Consider the following 15,231-nt stretch of genomic DNA (forward strand, 5'->3'; position numbering starts at 1 on the left):
AAATGGCTTCGACAAACGATACTTTTTGATTTACTATTCTTATCGATTGGCGGTGTGGTGTAGTAGAGTAATATATCGATACTTTTGGCGCCGGCAAAACAGTCTGCGTTGTTTCTCTAGCGCATTAAGAGGCAAAATAAAAACATTGGCAACAATTAAAAAAAAATGGCAAGTGAAGATTTATTTCCAAATGAGTTAACGGAGGAGACTGACTTGACACAGGAGTTGCAAGGGAGTGAAGAGTTGATGGACCACGAAAACGGCAACAACGACGACAACGATGATGATGAGAAAGCGACTGACGAAGATGGCGCAACAACAAATGTGGCCAAAAACGGCAACGAGTCAAGCAAAGCAAGTAAGTAGATATCTCAAAGTGTCGTATCAGATGTGTGCTTCATATTAATTGATTGTATGTTTGTATTTTAGCTACGAACGGTGGCAAGGCAGCTGAACACGAACATGAAGCCAAATTGACCCAGTTGCCTATGGCTCGCATTCGCAACATAATGAAACTCGATCCAGACCTGCAAATCGCATCGAATGAAGCTGTTTTCGCCGTAACCCGGGCTGTGGAATTGTTTATCGAGTCCTTGGCACGCGAGTCCTTCTCGTATACTGCACAGTCGAAGAAGAAGACTGTGCAGAAAAGAGACGTCGAACTAGCAATATCCGCCGTCGATAGTCTTATGTTCCTGGATGGTGCCATGAATTTTTAAATACAATTCGCTTATTTTAGTTATGTGATAATAAAGTTATTTATAAGAAAACGCCATGTTTAGTTTGGTTGAATTATAATTGGTATTTATTTGGGATAGTGTCTGTTGTTCCACGAACAGTGAGAGAGAGAAGTATGTAGAATTAAAATAAGTATTAAATTTTATTCATTCTATTGTGAATGCGCACATTGAGGGTTATAATTTATAAATAATAATTATGTATGTAGTATATTAAACAATTATAGATTATCATCATTGATCAGTTACCGACGTTACAACATTCAAATACGCATTTATTTTTTGTGTACAACGTTGAACGCTCTGAATTTACAACGAAGCCGGGAAAATTTGGGTTTTTCTTTAAATTTATGTTTCTTCATTTTTGTTTTTGTTTTGCATGTTTTAGTTTTATTGAAGCCGTTTTTTCATACTTACTTTGTCGTTGGGCGTTTCTGTTATTTATGCTTTATTGTTTATTTAATTTGTTCTGCTCATAAACTTATTTGAAAAATAATTCCAAAACTTACGCTAACATTTCTTTAGAATAATTATAGGATTTGTTTACTTTTCTTATATGGGGGTGTGTGAGTGTGTATAATGATTTGTTGTCTTTTGTCTAAAAGTTTTCTGATTGTAAAATTGTTTAACTAATTTATTGTGAATTGCATTTAACGATGTTTTGACAAATACTTTAAACTTTGCTTTTTTGTATTTAATTTTTTTTTCGTTTCCTATGTTTGTTGCATTATTATTATTTGTTGTTTGTGGGTTTGAATTGCGTTTTGTTTTTCTTTTCTTTTCTTTTTTGTTATTTTTTTTTTTTTTTTTGGTTTGAACACAAATTAAATATTTTTAAACATGGTACTATAAAATAGGTTTTGCATTATCATTTTGTTTTGGATTTCGATTATAGTAGATATTTATAAGTAAGTGTATGCATAGATTTGATGTATTATTGGTTGGATTATTAGACATTAAACATTTTTGTTGTTTGGGTGTTTTTTCTTATTTTTGTTTTCGCATTGATTTTAAATGGAATTTTTTTTGTTGTTGTCGCAGTTGGTGCTGGAAAGACTAACTCTTAACTTTGTTGATTGGTTGTTTGTTTTTACTTTTTTTTTGTTTTTGTTTTTGCTTTGTGAAATATATATATAGTATGTGAATTAGCGCATTTTTGGGTATGGAGCCGAGCGATAACGCACGCTTTCACGAGAACGTGATCCAGTTTCATAGTGAGCCGATGAATGTGATCCCGAGCCCGATGTTGTTGGTCTATATGACGATGAAGAACGACCGTTGCTTGGTTTTGCTATTTTGGAAAGAATTTTTATTGTTGTTTAGATTTTTTCAGTGTCTGTTTTGTCTCTGTGCTTGATTTCATTTTTTTTTTAATTTGAATTGGTTAAATTTTCTTTTGTTTTCATAGTTGTCTTAAGATACATAAAAAAAATAAAAATATTTTATTGTTTAACCGGTTTTGAATGCACTACCCCCAGTAAATAGTTAAATAATTTGAATTCGAATTGATTTTGTACTTTTTTCTTTGTTTTGCATATAAAATTGTCAATTACATTTAGAATTTGATGTGTTATCACAGTTGGTTTTGAAGTAGGTAAAATTGGTATTTATTTGATGGATGAGTATTGGATAGTATTGCATTAAATGTGTGTTTGAAATGCTTTTGTACGAATGTTTGTTAGTAGTAATAGTTTGAGTTTGAGATTGATATTGATATCGAGATTGTGATTTTCGGTCGTAATATAATTAAGTTGATCGCCAGCTCATTAGGTATAGTGCATTTAAAATCTTGTTAAATATATATAGAGGACAGGCTTCTTCCGTTTGAATTTGAATTTCGAGTCGCGTTTTAACTTTTTTGTATTTAATTTGTTTTTTACTTTTTTTTTTGTGTTTTTTACTCTTTTTAAATTTTTTTTTGTTGCTGTAAAATGGTTTTTGGTTTCAACAGTTGCGCGCGGATTATTTATGAGTCGTTTGAAAACAGTCCTGCTGCGGGAAAGATATGAATTAACTTAATACGAATGCGCTTACCTGGATAGGCCGCCGGGTAGGATGAGGAAGACGAGTGTGGATGATACTCACGGCGGTAATCCCTCTCATACGAACTGCTGTCGTACTGAGCGTGATGACTCGAGTGCTTCGACGATTGCGTCGGCGGCGGGGTCGCATATCGATCATACTCCCCATGGTGATCATATAATTCATGGTCCCGCGATCTAAAGAATTTTAAAGAAGTCGCTTTGTCTTAGGCATGTACAAGTTAGATACAATTGTTCTTTGCTATCTTACCTATGAGCCTTAACAATGCCATAGTTGGGATCGTCCATAACATATCGCGCTTTTTCGAGAATCGAATATACCTTCGGCTTAGATGTCGCTGGCGGAGGCGTGCTTTAATAAATCGGAAATAAAGGAAAACGAATTAATTGAAATTTCTATTCTTAAATATCTATCTAATTGGAATTGGATTATTCCTTAAATATACAAATATTCATGCAATTTACCGAGTACTGTAAGCGCCGTGCTCGCCGTATGATTTGGAGTAGTGATGAGATTTCTTATACATTCGCTCCTTGCCGTCCATTTCGCGCAGTTGCTCGAGACGAATGTCGTCATTGGCATCAGGTATCATGAATTTGCGTATCTCACACAGGGCATAACCAAGGCGATGATATGCCTCAGCTGGTGGTGCCACTGTGGATATCTCTACGTGCAAATCTCTGCTGAGATGTGCATACTTTGGATTACCCGAGCTGCGCAGCTCCTCCTCCTTGCCATGGTCTCGCATGGAGTTTCGTCCCATGACGACCATCTTGCAGAGCGTCTCCTCTTGCAGCTGTCGCAGTGTATTGCCCTTGGGACCCAGTATTTTGCCGACAAAATTGAATTTTGGATACTCTTTGATGGGGAAGAGGACTTTCTGAGCCACTCTTATTGGCTTTTCACTATACACATTAGCGTATATCTCAGGTTTTGGAATGCGACCGCTCACCAATATTTTTTCAACCTCTGCCAAAGAACTGTATTAGGAATGTATGGAATCTTACGATTTTCGAACTTACCATCGTCCAGCAGACGCTTCGTTATAATGTTCTTTTTCTCTAGCGTCTTCTTCTCCATCAAACATTCCTGCAGGTACGCATTGGTTTTCTCATTCAGCTGTGGCGTATCGTGCAACGGTGTGTGACTCGTTGCATGTCCATGGCTGCCGTCGACTTCTGGGGCATCTGCTGCACTGCCGGTGCCGGCTGCTTCATCATCACGTCGCTTGCGCTTGTAGTCGGCAGCGGTGTCTTCATTGTAGTCTCTGTCGTAGTCTCGCGGCATTTTAGTTCAATTTCTTGTTAATTCTAAGTGGAAATGTGCGAAACACACAACAAATGCTTGGCAAAAACTTTGGTCAACACGTATTAATTCAATGCACAAATTTAATTTGTTGTTTTTTTTTATTGTTTTATATTAGGGCGAAAAAAATTTTCTTTTCTCTATGGGGAGGTCAGGGTGACCGCAATAGAATTTACCAAATGTACTAACTTAAGATGCACAATATACTAAATATACTGTCTATCGCTGCTATCGTTCGATAGATATGCAAATTTGTAGTTGCTAAATTGGGCTTGTCAGGGCTGGGCACGCATTGCGATGGAAAGAAGCTAGTGCATTTTTCCCACTTTTGATAGATATGTACACACTTTGATGGAAAAAGAGAGAAAAAATTAGGGCCACAAAGAGGTTGCAAACATATTTGATAAATTCAAATTGAATTGACTGCTCGGCGACGAGGCCATTTAGATAAAAACGCGCCACGCACTGTGCCGACACCAATTTTGGTAAGAATCGTCGCATCAATTAACTACGGGCGCCGTTAGGGAAAGCAGGACAAATGGCGGAAAACGGAATGCGTGTGGGCCCAGGGTCATCGTCGGCGGCAGCAGCGGCGGCGGCGGCAGCAGCAGTCAGTGTAAATTCAGGTGCCAGCAATGGTGAGCATGAGAATGAACAACACAATGCGACGACTGCTTCTGGTGAGAACGAGAAGACTCAACCGGCGCGCCTAAATGAGTCGGCTCAGAAATATATGCAGGAACTGATGAGCGAGCGATCGCGCATGGAGAATCAGTTTCCATTGGCCGTAAAACTAATTGACGAAGGTAATGAAATCGATTTGCCAACATCTCAGTGTGTGTACACACTGATTGTAATGTGTGCGTGTGTGTGTGTGTAATTATATACTAAATAGTTTGTGTACACATTTAAACGATCTTGCAGCTTTGGAGCGAGTTCAGCTAAATGGTCGCATACCAACGAGAGATCAATATGCCGATGTGTATCAGCAGCGAACGATCAAATTGTCGCAGAAGGTGCACGTGCCTATCAAGGATAAGAAATTCAACTATGTTGGCAAACTGCTTGGCCCCAAGGGCAACTCCCTGCGCCGGCTGCAGGAGGAAACGCAGTGTAAAATCGTCATACTCGGCCGCTTCTCCATGAAGGATCGTGCCCGCGAGGAGGAGCTGCGCAACTCAGCGGACGCCAAATATGCCCACCTGAATCTTCCGCTCCACGTTGAGGTGTCGACAATTGCGCCACCCGCCGAGGCCTATGCCCGTGTTGCCTACGCCCTGGCCGAGATTAGGCGCTATTTAATACCCGACAAGCACGATGACATACGTCAGGAGCAGTACAGGGAGCTTATGGAGGATCCGGAGGCTGCTAAGAAGTTGACACTGCGCCAGTTGCAGCAGCAACAACAACAGCAGCAGCAACAACAGCAGCATCAGCAGCAACAACAACAATCGGCTGCTGCTGGTGGCAATGGCAATGGAAACAATCGTTCTGGAGGCAACTACAGGTGAGTGCCCATCTAATCACATTTCAAGTGCCAAACTCATGTTTGTTTTCTCGCTCGTAGACAAAAGTTTCAGCAGCAATCGCACTATCATCACAACGACGAGACTGTCTATTATCGTTCACACAACACACACAATAACACTTACCACCAGCCAAAGCCCTATGTGCCAGGTGAGTGCATTCAATCTAACTACTTGCATCCTTGTAGAACACTTCTAATCGAAGCTTTGTCTTGCAGCTGCCCAGAGGGGCAACGCCATGCATACTACATTGCCGCCGCAGGCAATTGTTCGGGCATCACCGCCCGGCATGGTGGTGAGTGCGGCCAGTTTTAATGGACGCAATGCCGGCATGGGAAATGCCGGCGGTGGCATCATGACGAACAGCATTGTGGCTGCCACGGGAGGCGGTATTGGTGGCGCTGTGCCGCCCATACGACACTATCGCCCTGCCGCCCCTTATCAATTTGTCAAGAAATAATACAGAAGCAATGCTGCACCGACTGCCGCTCGCTGTTTGTTCACCATATTGTCATCGTCATCATTAACTCATCCAAATGCATGCCCCGCCTAGCAAATGTTGCATACATACCATGTTTAATGCATCTGCATGCGACGCCATCTGATTTGGGCTTTGATCATCGATTTAGGTGCAAGCCAAATCACTCACACAACACACACACACACACTGCTCCAAAGGTAGATGTAATAATTATAAATACAAAACACACATACACATTGACTTGTAACACGATTTGGAAAAGTGGAAAACCAACAGATAAAAAACCAAAACTGATCGAAACGAAAAACTAAAAAACAAAATGAGTAATGAGAATGTACGTATAAGAAACTAGCCTAAGTAGACGAATGCTCCAAATGAACAGACACCACACACACACACACACAATACACCATACACACACTGCACACTATAAACACCAATACTAAGATTGGACTTTCGATTGAAAGAGGACACTCGTTAGATGCCATTTGCTATGATTAACTGTTTCCCTCAATTCATTCTTTTGAGCTGTGTGTTGGGCTCTGCGAGCATTTTGTGAATTGGTCATTCAGACGGACCCCAAGGTGTCTTGAGTTTTTAAATTTGTTTTGTTTTATTTAATAATAATCACACCTGACGCATTTCATTTCATATTTATACATATAATACTATAACATATTTAGAGCATACGTACGAATCAATTTGAAATATTTACTCTCATTCTACAATCAATATTTTAATTTCTTTCGTTAATGAAGAGGAGGCTTTTTAATTTGTTACGTTGCACAATCGAAAAAACTGCAAATATTTTGTGTTTTCTCTTTAATTTTTTTTTTTATATTTATGATTTTGAATGATTTGTATTTGCGTGTAGTTGAATATGATGTATCACATCCACACCGAGGCACATACAAAACAAAAACATATACCTACATACATATAATCAAGCATACAATACATATTTACATAAATATAAACCAAAAAAAAAAAACAAGAAAAGGCAAAAAAATTAATAATGCAAACATGAATCTACACATATATCGGCGAAAGCCCGATCATATGACTACGATAATACAGCATCAAATAGCTTAGCATTATCACATCATACAAAAATAAATGAAAAATCAAGAAAATTAACTCCACAGAAAAGCAAATAATATGAAAACGAAAATACATACATATAAAAATACATTTAATGAAAAACATGATAAGAAAGAATGCAAACCCACACATTATTGTTATTGTTGTTGAAAGCAACTAAAATTGTAATAGAATTATGCAAATATACATACAAAATATGATGACAATGTTAAATTGCAGCTTAGTTATTATTTGTGAACGAGACGCAAGATAAACCTACTATTTATACTTATACTTTTCAACTTCCGCACACCAAAAAATATTGCCTAAGATACGATTTGCATACCTCGAAGCTCGAAGTATCAAAAATCGTTTTTTGTTTATGCATTTCCCTAAACAAATGAAAACAAACCAATCCTAACTATCATTGTATGTCGTAAGCACTCACAACATGTGTGAGATCTTTTTTTTTGGTACTGTGTGTTCAGCGAGCTTCTGAAGCGCTAAAAACATAAAATTTCTATTCATTTGATGCATACAAACATCAACACATAAAGAAAAAAAACACACATTTATGCATAACACACACACATTATATTTTACAGTGCATTATTATATATTGCTGATTATCGTTAAATAAATTCCCAATTTGAATTGAATATATGTTGAATAAACTTTGATGAGAATCATTTTTTATTTCTTATACAGCCCGCACTTAAATTGATCGCAATTGAAATCTAAAATGGACACACAAGCATGCTAAATATATACATATATACAAGATATTTGTAAACTATTCCATTGGATTCAACAGGTACACAAAAAAAGTTTAAAGTACTCGGAATAAGACAATAAAATATAGGTAGACTGCCAAAATCTTTTCTTCAGTTGAACAACAATGCACATTCAGTGATTAATTTTACGATTTCGTTTATTTTATTTAATTACAGAGTGTATAAACTAATAACAAGTATCATAGATGATGACAAAGTCACTCTTAATCCATCTACAATCCTCTCACAAGCTGCATCAATGTGTAAGGATTCATATTGCTCATGAACTTGAGCTGCTTCTCAAAGCCTGGCGGCGTCTTCGAGATCCAGTGGCGATCTAAGTAGTAGCTGATGTAGCTCATGAATTCCTTCTCGGTGTAGTTCTTCACATGGATGGGCACAAATGGATCCAAATGCTCAAAGCCTTCCTTACCCAGCAAATAGCGTGGCATATACGAATCCATGTAGCCCTCGGTCATTGCGATCTTATCCACGGACAGAATGCACACCCCGTTCGTCCAGTCGTAATTGGTTATGTCGAGGAAGGGCTGTGTGAGCGTAATGCGATCCGGCGACACACGCTGCTTGTTGTCCGAGAAGATGCGTGTGATGGGATGGAAGAAGGCATTGAAACCATCGATGGCCACCATTATCTTGCATTGGTTGTTGGTGGCCAGTTGTTTCAGCTCCGCGATCAGCGCAGCTGTCGTTTCAGAGGCATACTTAATGCGAGCAATGCCATGCTCGACCAGCTCAATGAGCGAAGCTCCTGCTGGCGTGCTCTCTCGCTTACTCCACACGTATTCCTTGCTCGTCTTCAGCTGCAATTTCTGTAGCAATTGTGCGTTCTGATTCTTGAAATGCACCAGCCAAGCGGCCGCATCGAAAGGCAGATCAATGAAGCCTTCCTGGCCAGATGCATTGGACGCTTCCTTGGGTCGTTTCATCCAATTGGGTGCCCAGGGTACGTGAACCAGCACAAAGTCGTTTAGGGCGCCATAATGCAGCACATGGGCCATGGTCAGAGTCTTGCCTACACCATTCTCGCCATAGAGCACGTAACGCACAGCAGGCTTACTTAGATCAGCGTTCTTGATGTACTGCAGCAGTTCCAGGGCAGGAGATCGCACCATGAGGCACGTTTCAGTAAAGGTCTTAATCTGTTGCTCGTACTGTTTAGGCAGGCCACCGCCCGTGAAGATCTGCTTCTTCTGCTCCACAGGTATCGTGTAGAACTTGGCAGACTGCAGCGTCGAGTGCTCGCCAGGATTGGCAACAGCTGTGCGAAATTCATCGAGGGCAGCTGCATCCAAAGCCGGTGCTACATTCGTAGACATTTCAGCGGTGCGACTGGCTGCCCCACTTGCTATGACATTTCGTTGGAGTTGCGTCGATATCCGCGAGAGGCTTCCAAGCTGTTTGCGAAACATTTTCATTAACAATATACAGCTAAAGTTGTGGAGGAGCTCGCGGAACGTGTGTTATTTAATAATAAAAAGAGCGACTAGAGATGGCACTATCAATGCAATAATGTGACCATGTAAATTGTATCGATACAACGATTTTTAAATTGTTTAATGGGCAAGTTGGGTGTTAACGTCAAATTTTAATAAACTTAACAAAAAATTAGCGGCCGCTTAGAATACCATTTTTATAAAAATATGAAATGGAATGGTATTTTGCGGTAATTAAATACGAACATATCGATAACAATAACAAGACTGTCGATAGTTCTAGCAAAATACTCAATTAACGGTGTGTAGCATAGTATGCTGCTCATATTTAAATAGTTGGAAATAACGGACGTTTTAAATTTGAATTATTGAGTTGCATCATATTATGAATATGATATTAAATGTGCCCATATTACATATTTTTCTAAATTAAAAGAAATACTTTGCGGCAGTTCAACTTAATTAATTAAATTCATTCTTCCCTTATCTGTTCAAGAAACACAAAATGTTTGAGTATCGCAAAATTAGCAGAATTGATAAGAATAACTATTCTGCTTCAATTGAAAGGTAGATACTTTATTGTAACTAGAATGTCTCCTGTGATACTTCTGTCAATTTGCATCATTTATTTATTTGAATTTGTTGCTAAAATTGATGGTTTCTCCATTCAGTTTGGTTATCAACATCCGTCTGCAGTGCCCATCCATGAAGTTGAGATTCGTTGGAAGAGTGGTGTGTACTATATGGACTTCGTTGACAATGCTAAACAAGTAAGCAAATTTTCTATTTGTACGCATGCATATTTAACCAAATGACAAGAACAAGTTCAAATTTAGAATTAATCTGATATTGGTCTTTGATGAGAGTCAATTGGAATCTGGTGTTTTGACGGAGATAATGCGAGGTGGCATTGGCTTTAACTTTACGACACTGCGCTTGCGGAGCTTTCATTTCGATGGGTCGAAAGCAAGAAGTGCAAAGGTAACAGTTCTTATTTATGGGCTGGAGGAATCTCATATATGATTTGTTTACAATTATCTTATAAATATATGCTCTCTGTTACTTTATTGCTGTTATGCTTGTAAAGTTTATTTTATAATTAGTCCCCCAATTGATCTTGTTTTAACTGTGGGTTCCAGGAGTAACCATCTTCAGACAGCTTGCTTTTGATAGTAGGAAACAACCAAACCACATGCATTCGTTCTCCCAGCACAGTTCTCAAATTTCGATTCAATCCGAAATTATATTTACTTTCTAGGTTCTTCTTATGCTCACCAGATACTTCACCTGCCATCATCATGGGCACATAGTTCCAAAGTGCAGCAAATGCGAGAGCCAATAAAATTAAGTTGAGGACATAGAAAATCGTTACAAGCGAATCCAACAAATTGCTTATCAAGCTAAGAAATATGAATTTAAAGCCAGTAATTCTCCAAAGATAGATTGAATAATAGACGGTGGAATAGATTGATGCAACCATCAGATGAAACAAGAAACACATGAAATATCTATGATTTTGATGGCCAATGCAATAGCCAGAGAACATGCAGTGATGATCACGTCTCAAGATGCAGACACCACACAATTTACAGTGCCAGGATCTCGGAGGAGCCAAACGATCGCAGCGATTGCAATGCTTCCATTCTTTAATGTTTCCATTTGTTGCTTCCTTCACACGATCATCTAAGAAATGGCAATGTATTAGATTTTATCTCCTTAAATTAGAATACTAACTCACGATCTACACTGGTGTCAATGATCATGCATGCAATTAGGTTGCCCACTATGTTGAGTACCAGAAGAATGCCCATTAGCAGATTAAAGACATATGCGAAGCTCCCTTTTTCATGAATCGCTGGCAACAAATAGATTATCTCGTAGACAAAGATAATAGGCAGAAGAAGGCCTACGGCAAGAAAGCACAAACCTTCCTCAAGTTGTTGAGGTAAAGGATTCCGTCGAAACTTCATGCTTCAGGTATAAAGTATTGTAGTAGATTTTCTACAAAATTTCTCCAATTTTGACAATGTGTTTGACTTTTTATTTATTTATTTGAGAATGCGTTTGAAGTGAACTGATGAAAATAATATTAATATATTTAATACAGACATCAATGTTAATCAATCTTCAATTTTTTTCCTGGAGTCTCCATGTGCAACCTTTTCCCAGTTATAACCGTCCTCGGGTAATGGGCTATTGATGAAGGGAAATAGCCAAGCGACGTGCATGCGTAGCCCAAAAACGCTTTTCAAATTGTTAACAACTCCATTATGGTATTTGAACTCCACTTCCTTGTGACAACAGACATCACTGCACCATAAAGTAGATGCATTCATACAGAGAATAGCTATGGAAATGGTCACCAAAAGGAAGTTGAGTCCAAAGACAACAACCTGCAGAATTTCCCAAAATGTAAAATCAAACCAAGTCATGATAATCGATTGCCAGAAATTGAAATAGATTTTGCTATAGACTGATCCATTAAGTCCCCACATGTAAATCGCATTATAGATCAACGAATGAACAGATCCAATGACTGTGTACAACACAAAGCACAAAAAGTATCTTTGATTCTGATGGCCCACACAATACCCTGTAAAGCCGCAGTGATGATGCCGTTTCAATATACACACACCGCAGTATTTGCAATGTCGGGATTTAGGAGGTGCTAACTTATCGCATATGTCGCAATGCTTCCACTCCAAACGCTCCTCGGTTCCATCAGGAGGAGGCACGGCGCTTTCAACTAAGGAAACTTATTCATAAGGAATGACTTCAGTGATTACATTTATTTAAATTCTTACAATCAACACTGGTATCCGTCATCATGCTGGCCAAAAAGTTGCCCTCTATATTAAGTAGCAGAAAGATGGCCAGTAAGCAAGTAAAAGTATGTGGAAGTCCGCCTGGTTCATGAATTGCCGGAAGAACAATGCAAATATCGTAGATCCAGCCAAGAGGCACAATTACGGTCAGAGTTAGAAATAAAAAGAGAGAGGATGTTTTTTGGGGAAATGGATTGCGACGGAGCTTCATGACGATTTATACTTTTGAGAAATTTATTTATAAATATATATAATTTGAGTGCTTTTCTTTTATTGAGTTTACAGTCAAAAGTGAATGAAAACTTGATCAGAATAAAGAGCTATAGTTTCCTTTGTATCGGAGAATTTGACGTCCAACTGTAGCCATTATCAGGCAGTTCGCTTTTAACCAACGGCGACAGCAAAACCAAATGCATACGATTGCCAAAAACAGTTTGCAAATTGCGAATCACTCCATTATCATATGAAAATGTTGGATTCTGTTTCTCTGCACACACTGCACCACGCAATATTATGGGACAATGATAGGATAATGCCATGACTGGGAAGATGAAAGCTATAAAGTGTAAAATATAAACGGAGAGCTGCAAATTAATCCAAAGGTCATTGACAAGTAAAATGGGACTCTTTATCGCATTCCGTAAATCTTGATAGTTAATCACAATATAGCTCGTACTATAGATCGTTGCGAGGAATGCAATGATCGCCATGTTCAGCACAAAACAGAAGAAATATCGCTGATTCTGATGTCCAATGCAACAACCCGAGAATGAGCAATGATGATCGCGTTTTAATATACAAACTCCACATGCTTTACAATGCCAAGATCTGGGTGGTGCCAAGCGATCGCAAGCATCGCAATGTCGCCACTTGAGATGCTCTGAACATTCTTCTGATGGTGGCTTAACGAGTTCTAATGCAGTAGAAACGAGTGTGTTAATATGATCCTTTTACTTGGTGTGCTACTTACGATCTACACTGGTGTCCACCAGCATGCAGGCCAAGAGATTGCCTTCTATGTTAAATAACAGAAAGAGACCCGTTAGAATAGTGAAGAAATAGGCGAAACTTCCTGATTCATGGATTGCAGGAAGTACAATAATAATATCGTAAATGAAAACAACAGGCACGAGAAGCCCTATTAAAAGGTAGCAAAAGAGTTCTTCTAGACGTTGAGGCATAAAAGTACGGCGTAATTTCATTCTTCTAAAGAGTTTATTCACGAAACAAAAAACATATAATTTCGATGGTACATCAAAGTTGTTAAAGATTTCGCTTAAATTAGTGTTACAATCTTAACTTTATTTTCAGTCTATCAGAAAATATATTGAAATTTTCCAATTTCCACAGCTAGCTGTTCTTTTTAGTTTCCGTGCTCCAGCTGTAGCCATCGCTCGGCAGTTCGCTTTTGACCAACGGAGAGATCAAAACCAAGTGCATTCGCTTGCCAAAAACACTTTGTAAATTTTCATAGACTCCCTTATTATAATTGTGCTCCTTGCCGCTCTCTGCACAGACTTCACCACGCATTACAATGGGCACATGATAGATCAATATAACAATCGAGTAAAGCAGAGCTAGAATGTTCAGGCTATAGAAGAGCAATTGTAGGTTCGTCCAGAAGTTGCCTATGACCAGCATGAACATGGGGCAAATGAGCTTAATCGCTGTTAACCATGAGCAATAGGTGGCGCCATTAAGCACCCACATGTAGTATGAGTTATAACTCAATGCATAGACTGATCCCACAAATAGGTAGAAGGTGAAGCACATAAAGAACCGATGATTATGTTGGCCAATGCAGCAGGCAGTGAAGAGGCAATGATGATCACGCTTCAGTATGCAAACGCGGCACACTTTGCAGTGCCACGATCTGGGAGGTGCTAAACGATCGCAGGTGCTGCAATGCCGCCAACCGTGTCGCTCCACAGCGCCCTCTGGCGGCTCTTTGCTGCGTTCACCTAGAATGAGGTCAGTGCAATGAGTGATTGACTTGTAATTTTTTTAGTACTTTGACTTTTACTCACTATCGACGCTTGTGTCAATCATCATGCACGCTATCATGTTGGACTTGATGTTGAATAACAGAAACATTGCCATGAGGAAAGTGTAGGTGTGTAAAAAGCCACCCGGCTCATGAATCGCTGGCAGCACAACAATAATTTCGAATATGAAAACAATTGGCAAAAATACGCCGATCACAAGATAGCACAATGCATCGACCAAGCGCCGGGGCAGCGGATTGCGTCGCACCTTCATGGTGAACCGACTCGAGTGGAACTGAAGCAGCTGATATTCATCCAATCCGGCACTCTCACAAACCGGTCGAACGTCACGTGTAGCTAACAGCTTTGAGCTTTCCAACGTGAGCTTTTTTTTATCAATAAGTCAAAACAAACTTGAGCGATATTGTGTCATATAAACAATTACGAATAATGTGTGAATTGCTCATAACTATCAGATATTCAATTATTCAATTATTGAGATGGGTGAAGAAGAATATCGTTGGAATATTCTATTTTTATATTTCACATTCTTGATCAAAGTGGAAGAAACTACAACCATTTAAGCTTAATGATAAGCACTTGAGCAACCTTAAGAACTTTTCTTATCACAAAAGTAACCCGCATGTGAGCATAATGGGTTTGTTGCTCTATTTATTTTTTTTTTAGGGAATTATAAAATATTTTGATTTGGAGTTGAAATGTCACACTAGATGCTTTGATAGTCTGATAAGTAGATAAAGTTACGATATTATATATAAATGTCATTATATTATTAGAGAACATCGTTTAGCTTACTTTTAAATCCTCCACAAACTAGAAGATTTATTTTAATTTAGAAATAATACCATAATTATTACTCATACTTAACAAGAAGTTCACTCTGTGGAATTAATAAACAAATCTGCAAAGTAATTGGAAATTAATGTGCTTAACATATTGGCATATTTGCGAATTTACCTCTAAAGTGTAGAGCAACTAATCCTTAGTATTAGCTCGTAGAC

General features: G+C 38.7%; 7 protein-coding genes across 9 annotated transcripts; 3 read left to right on the forward strand and 4 right to left on the reverse strand.

The window, feature by feature from the left end:
* The first annotated feature begins 71 nt into the window (after positions 1–71).
* LOC117572498 (DNA polymerase epsilon subunit 4) lies at positions 72–761 on the forward strand. The gene is made up of 2 exons (XM_034255349.2): positions 72–358; positions 430–761. Exons 1-2 carry the CDS (start codon positions 166–168, stop codon positions 717–719), a joined length of 483 nt encoding a protein of 160 aa, XP_034111240.1. The 5' UTR covers positions 72–165; the 3' UTR covers positions 720–761.
* A 635-nt stretch (positions 762–1,396) lies between these two features.
* On the reverse strand, positions 1,397–4,260 carry LOC117572494 (KH domain-containing, RNA-binding, signal transduction-associated protein 2). Its single transcript, XM_034255344.2, has 5 exons — positions 3,803–4,260; positions 3,245–3,749; positions 3,030–3,131; positions 2,772–2,956; positions 1,397–2,028 (listed from the first exon to the last, which is right to left on the reverse strand). The coding sequence occupies exons 1-5, from the start codon at positions 4,065–4,067 to the stop codon at positions 1,883–1,885; spliced, it is 1,203 nt and encodes a 400-aa protein (XP_034111235.1). The 5' UTR covers positions 4,068–4,260; the 3' UTR covers positions 1,397–1,882.
* A 150-nt stretch (positions 4,261–4,410) lies between these two features.
* On the forward strand, positions 4,411–7,091 carry LOC117572493 (KH domain-containing, RNA-binding, signal transduction-associated protein 1). The gene is made up of 4 exons (XM_034255343.2): positions 4,411–4,891; positions 5,010–5,592; positions 5,653–5,762; positions 5,830–7,091. Exons 1-4 carry the CDS (start codon positions 4,624–4,626, stop codon positions 6,069–6,071), a joined length of 1,203 nt encoding a protein of 400 aa, XP_034111234.1. The 5' UTR covers positions 4,411–4,623; the 3' UTR covers positions 6,072–7,091.
* Positions 7,092–8,085: 994 nt separating this feature from the next.
* LOC117572495 (28S ribosomal protein S29, mitochondrial) lies at positions 8,086–9,508 on the reverse strand. Its single transcript, XM_034255345.2, has one exon. It carries the CDS (start codon positions 9,379–9,381, stop codon positions 8,179–8,181), a length of 1,203 nt encoding a protein of 400 aa, XP_034111236.1. The 5' UTR covers positions 9,382–9,508; the 3' UTR covers positions 8,086–8,178.
* A 457-nt stretch (positions 9,509–9,965) lies between these two features.
* Positions 9,966–10,510, forward strand: LOC117570225 (uncharacterized). The gene is made up of 2 exons (XM_034251725.2): positions 9,966–10,169; positions 10,219–10,510. Exons 1-2 carry the CDS (start codon positions 9,990–9,992, stop codon positions 10,420–10,422), a joined length of 384 nt encoding a protein of 127 aa, XP_034107616.1. The 5' UTR covers positions 9,966–9,989; the 3' UTR covers positions 10,423–10,510.
* On the reverse strand, positions 10,499–12,513 carry LOC117570224 (probable palmitoyltransferase ZDHHC24). 3 transcript variants are annotated; one of them, XM_034251724.2, is made up of 4 exons: positions 12,204–12,513; positions 11,327–12,145; positions 11,138–11,254; positions 10,499–11,082 (listed from the first exon to the last, which is right to left on the reverse strand). In XM_034251724.2, the coding sequence occupies exons 2-4, from the start codon at positions 11,367–11,369 to the stop codon at positions 10,499–10,501; spliced, it is 744 nt and encodes a 247-aa protein (XP_034107615.1). In that variant the 5' UTR covers positions 11,370–12,145; positions 12,204–12,513. The 3 variants fall into 3 exon arrangements, with proteins under 3 accessions (XP_034107615.1, XP_034107614.1, XP_034107612.1); XM_034251723.2 differs by having other exon boundaries at positions 11,138–12,145; XM_034251721.2 differs by lacking the exons at positions 10,499–11,082; positions 11,138–11,254 and having other exon boundaries at positions 11,420–12,145.
* A 474-nt stretch (positions 12,514–12,987) lies between these two features.
* LOC117570223 (probable palmitoyltransferase ZDHHC24) lies at positions 12,988–14,894 on the reverse strand. The gene is made up of 3 exons (XM_034251722.2): positions 14,252–14,894; positions 13,195–14,185; positions 12,988–13,137 (listed from the first exon to the last, which is right to left on the reverse strand). Exons 1-2 carry the CDS (start codon positions 14,481–14,483, stop codon positions 13,575–13,577), a joined length of 843 nt encoding a protein of 280 aa, XP_034107613.1. The 5' UTR covers positions 14,484–14,894; the 3' UTR covers positions 12,988–13,137; positions 13,195–13,574.
* Between the last annotated feature and the right edge of the window lie 337 nt (positions 14,895–15,231).

Source organism: Drosophila albomicans, chromosome 3 (assembly GCF_009650485.2).
Source record: "Drosophila albomicans strain 15112-1751.03 chromosome 3, ASM965048v2, whole genome shotgun sequence".
Classification (NCBI taxonomy): domain Eukaryota; kingdom Metazoa; phylum Arthropoda; class Insecta; order Diptera; family Drosophilidae; genus Drosophila; species Drosophila albomicans.

Bases quoted from the DNA above. Each gene is read 5' to 3' on its own strand.
- LOC117572495 (XM_034255345.2), bottom strand. From the start codon at position 9,381: ATGAAAATGTTTCGCAAACAGCTTGGAAGCCTCTCGCGGATATCGACG.
- LOC117572498 (XM_034255349.2), top strand. From the start codon at position 166: ATGGCAAGTGAAGATTTATTTCCAAATGAGTTAACGGAGGAGACTGAC. The intron at 359-429 runs GTAAGTAGATAT...TTTGTATTTTAG, and splicing joins CAACGAGTCAAGCAAAGCAA to CTACGAACGGTGGCAAGGCA.
- LOC117570224 (XM_034251721.2), bottom strand. From the start codon at position 12,435: ATGAAGCTCCGTCGCAATCCATTTCCCCAAAAAACATCCTCTCTCTTT. The intron at 12,146-12,203 runs GTAAGAATTTAA...AAGTTTCCTTAG, and splicing joins GACGGATACCAGTGTTGATT to TTGAAAGCGCCGTGCCTCCT.
- LOC117570225 (XM_034251725.2), top strand. From the start codon at position 9,990: ATGTCTCCTGTGATACTTCTGTCAATTTGCATCATTTATTTATTTGAA. The intron at 10,170-10,218 runs GTAAGCAAATTT...CCAAATGACAAG, and splicing joins TCGTTGACAATGCTAAACAA to AACAAGTTCAAATTTAGAAT.
- LOC117570223 (XM_034251722.2), bottom strand. From the start codon at position 14,483: ATGAAGGTGCGACGCAATCCGCTGCCCCGGCGCTTGGTCGATGCATTG. The intron at 14,186-14,251 runs GTGAGTAAAAGT...ACCTCATTCTAG, and splicing joins GATTGACACAAGCGTCGATA to GTGAACGCAGCAAAGAGCCG.
- LOC117572493 (XM_034255343.2), top strand. From the start codon at position 4,624: ATGGCGGAAAACGGAATGCGTGTGGGCCCAGGGTCATCGTCGGCGGCA. The intron at 4,892-5,009 runs GTAATGAAATCG...ACGATCTTGCAG, and splicing joins CGTAAAACTAATTGACGAAG to CTTTGGAGCGAGTTCAGCTA. The intron at 5,593-5,652 runs GTGAGTGCCCAT...TCTCGCTCGTAG, and splicing joins CGTTCTGGAGGCAACTACAG to ACAAAAGTTTCAGCAGCAAT.
- LOC117572494 (XM_034255344.2), bottom strand. From the start codon at position 4,067: ATGCCGCGAGACTACGACAGAGACTACAATGAAGACACCGCTGCCGAC. The intron at 3,750-3,802 runs GTAAGTTCGAAA...GTTCTTTGGCAG, and splicing joins GAAGCGTCTGCTGGACGATG to AGGTTGAAAAAATATTGGTG. The intron at 2,029-2,771 runs GTAAGCGCATTC...TTTCCAAAATAG, and splicing joins CTACCCGGCGGCCTATCCAG to CAAAACCAAGCAACGGTCGT.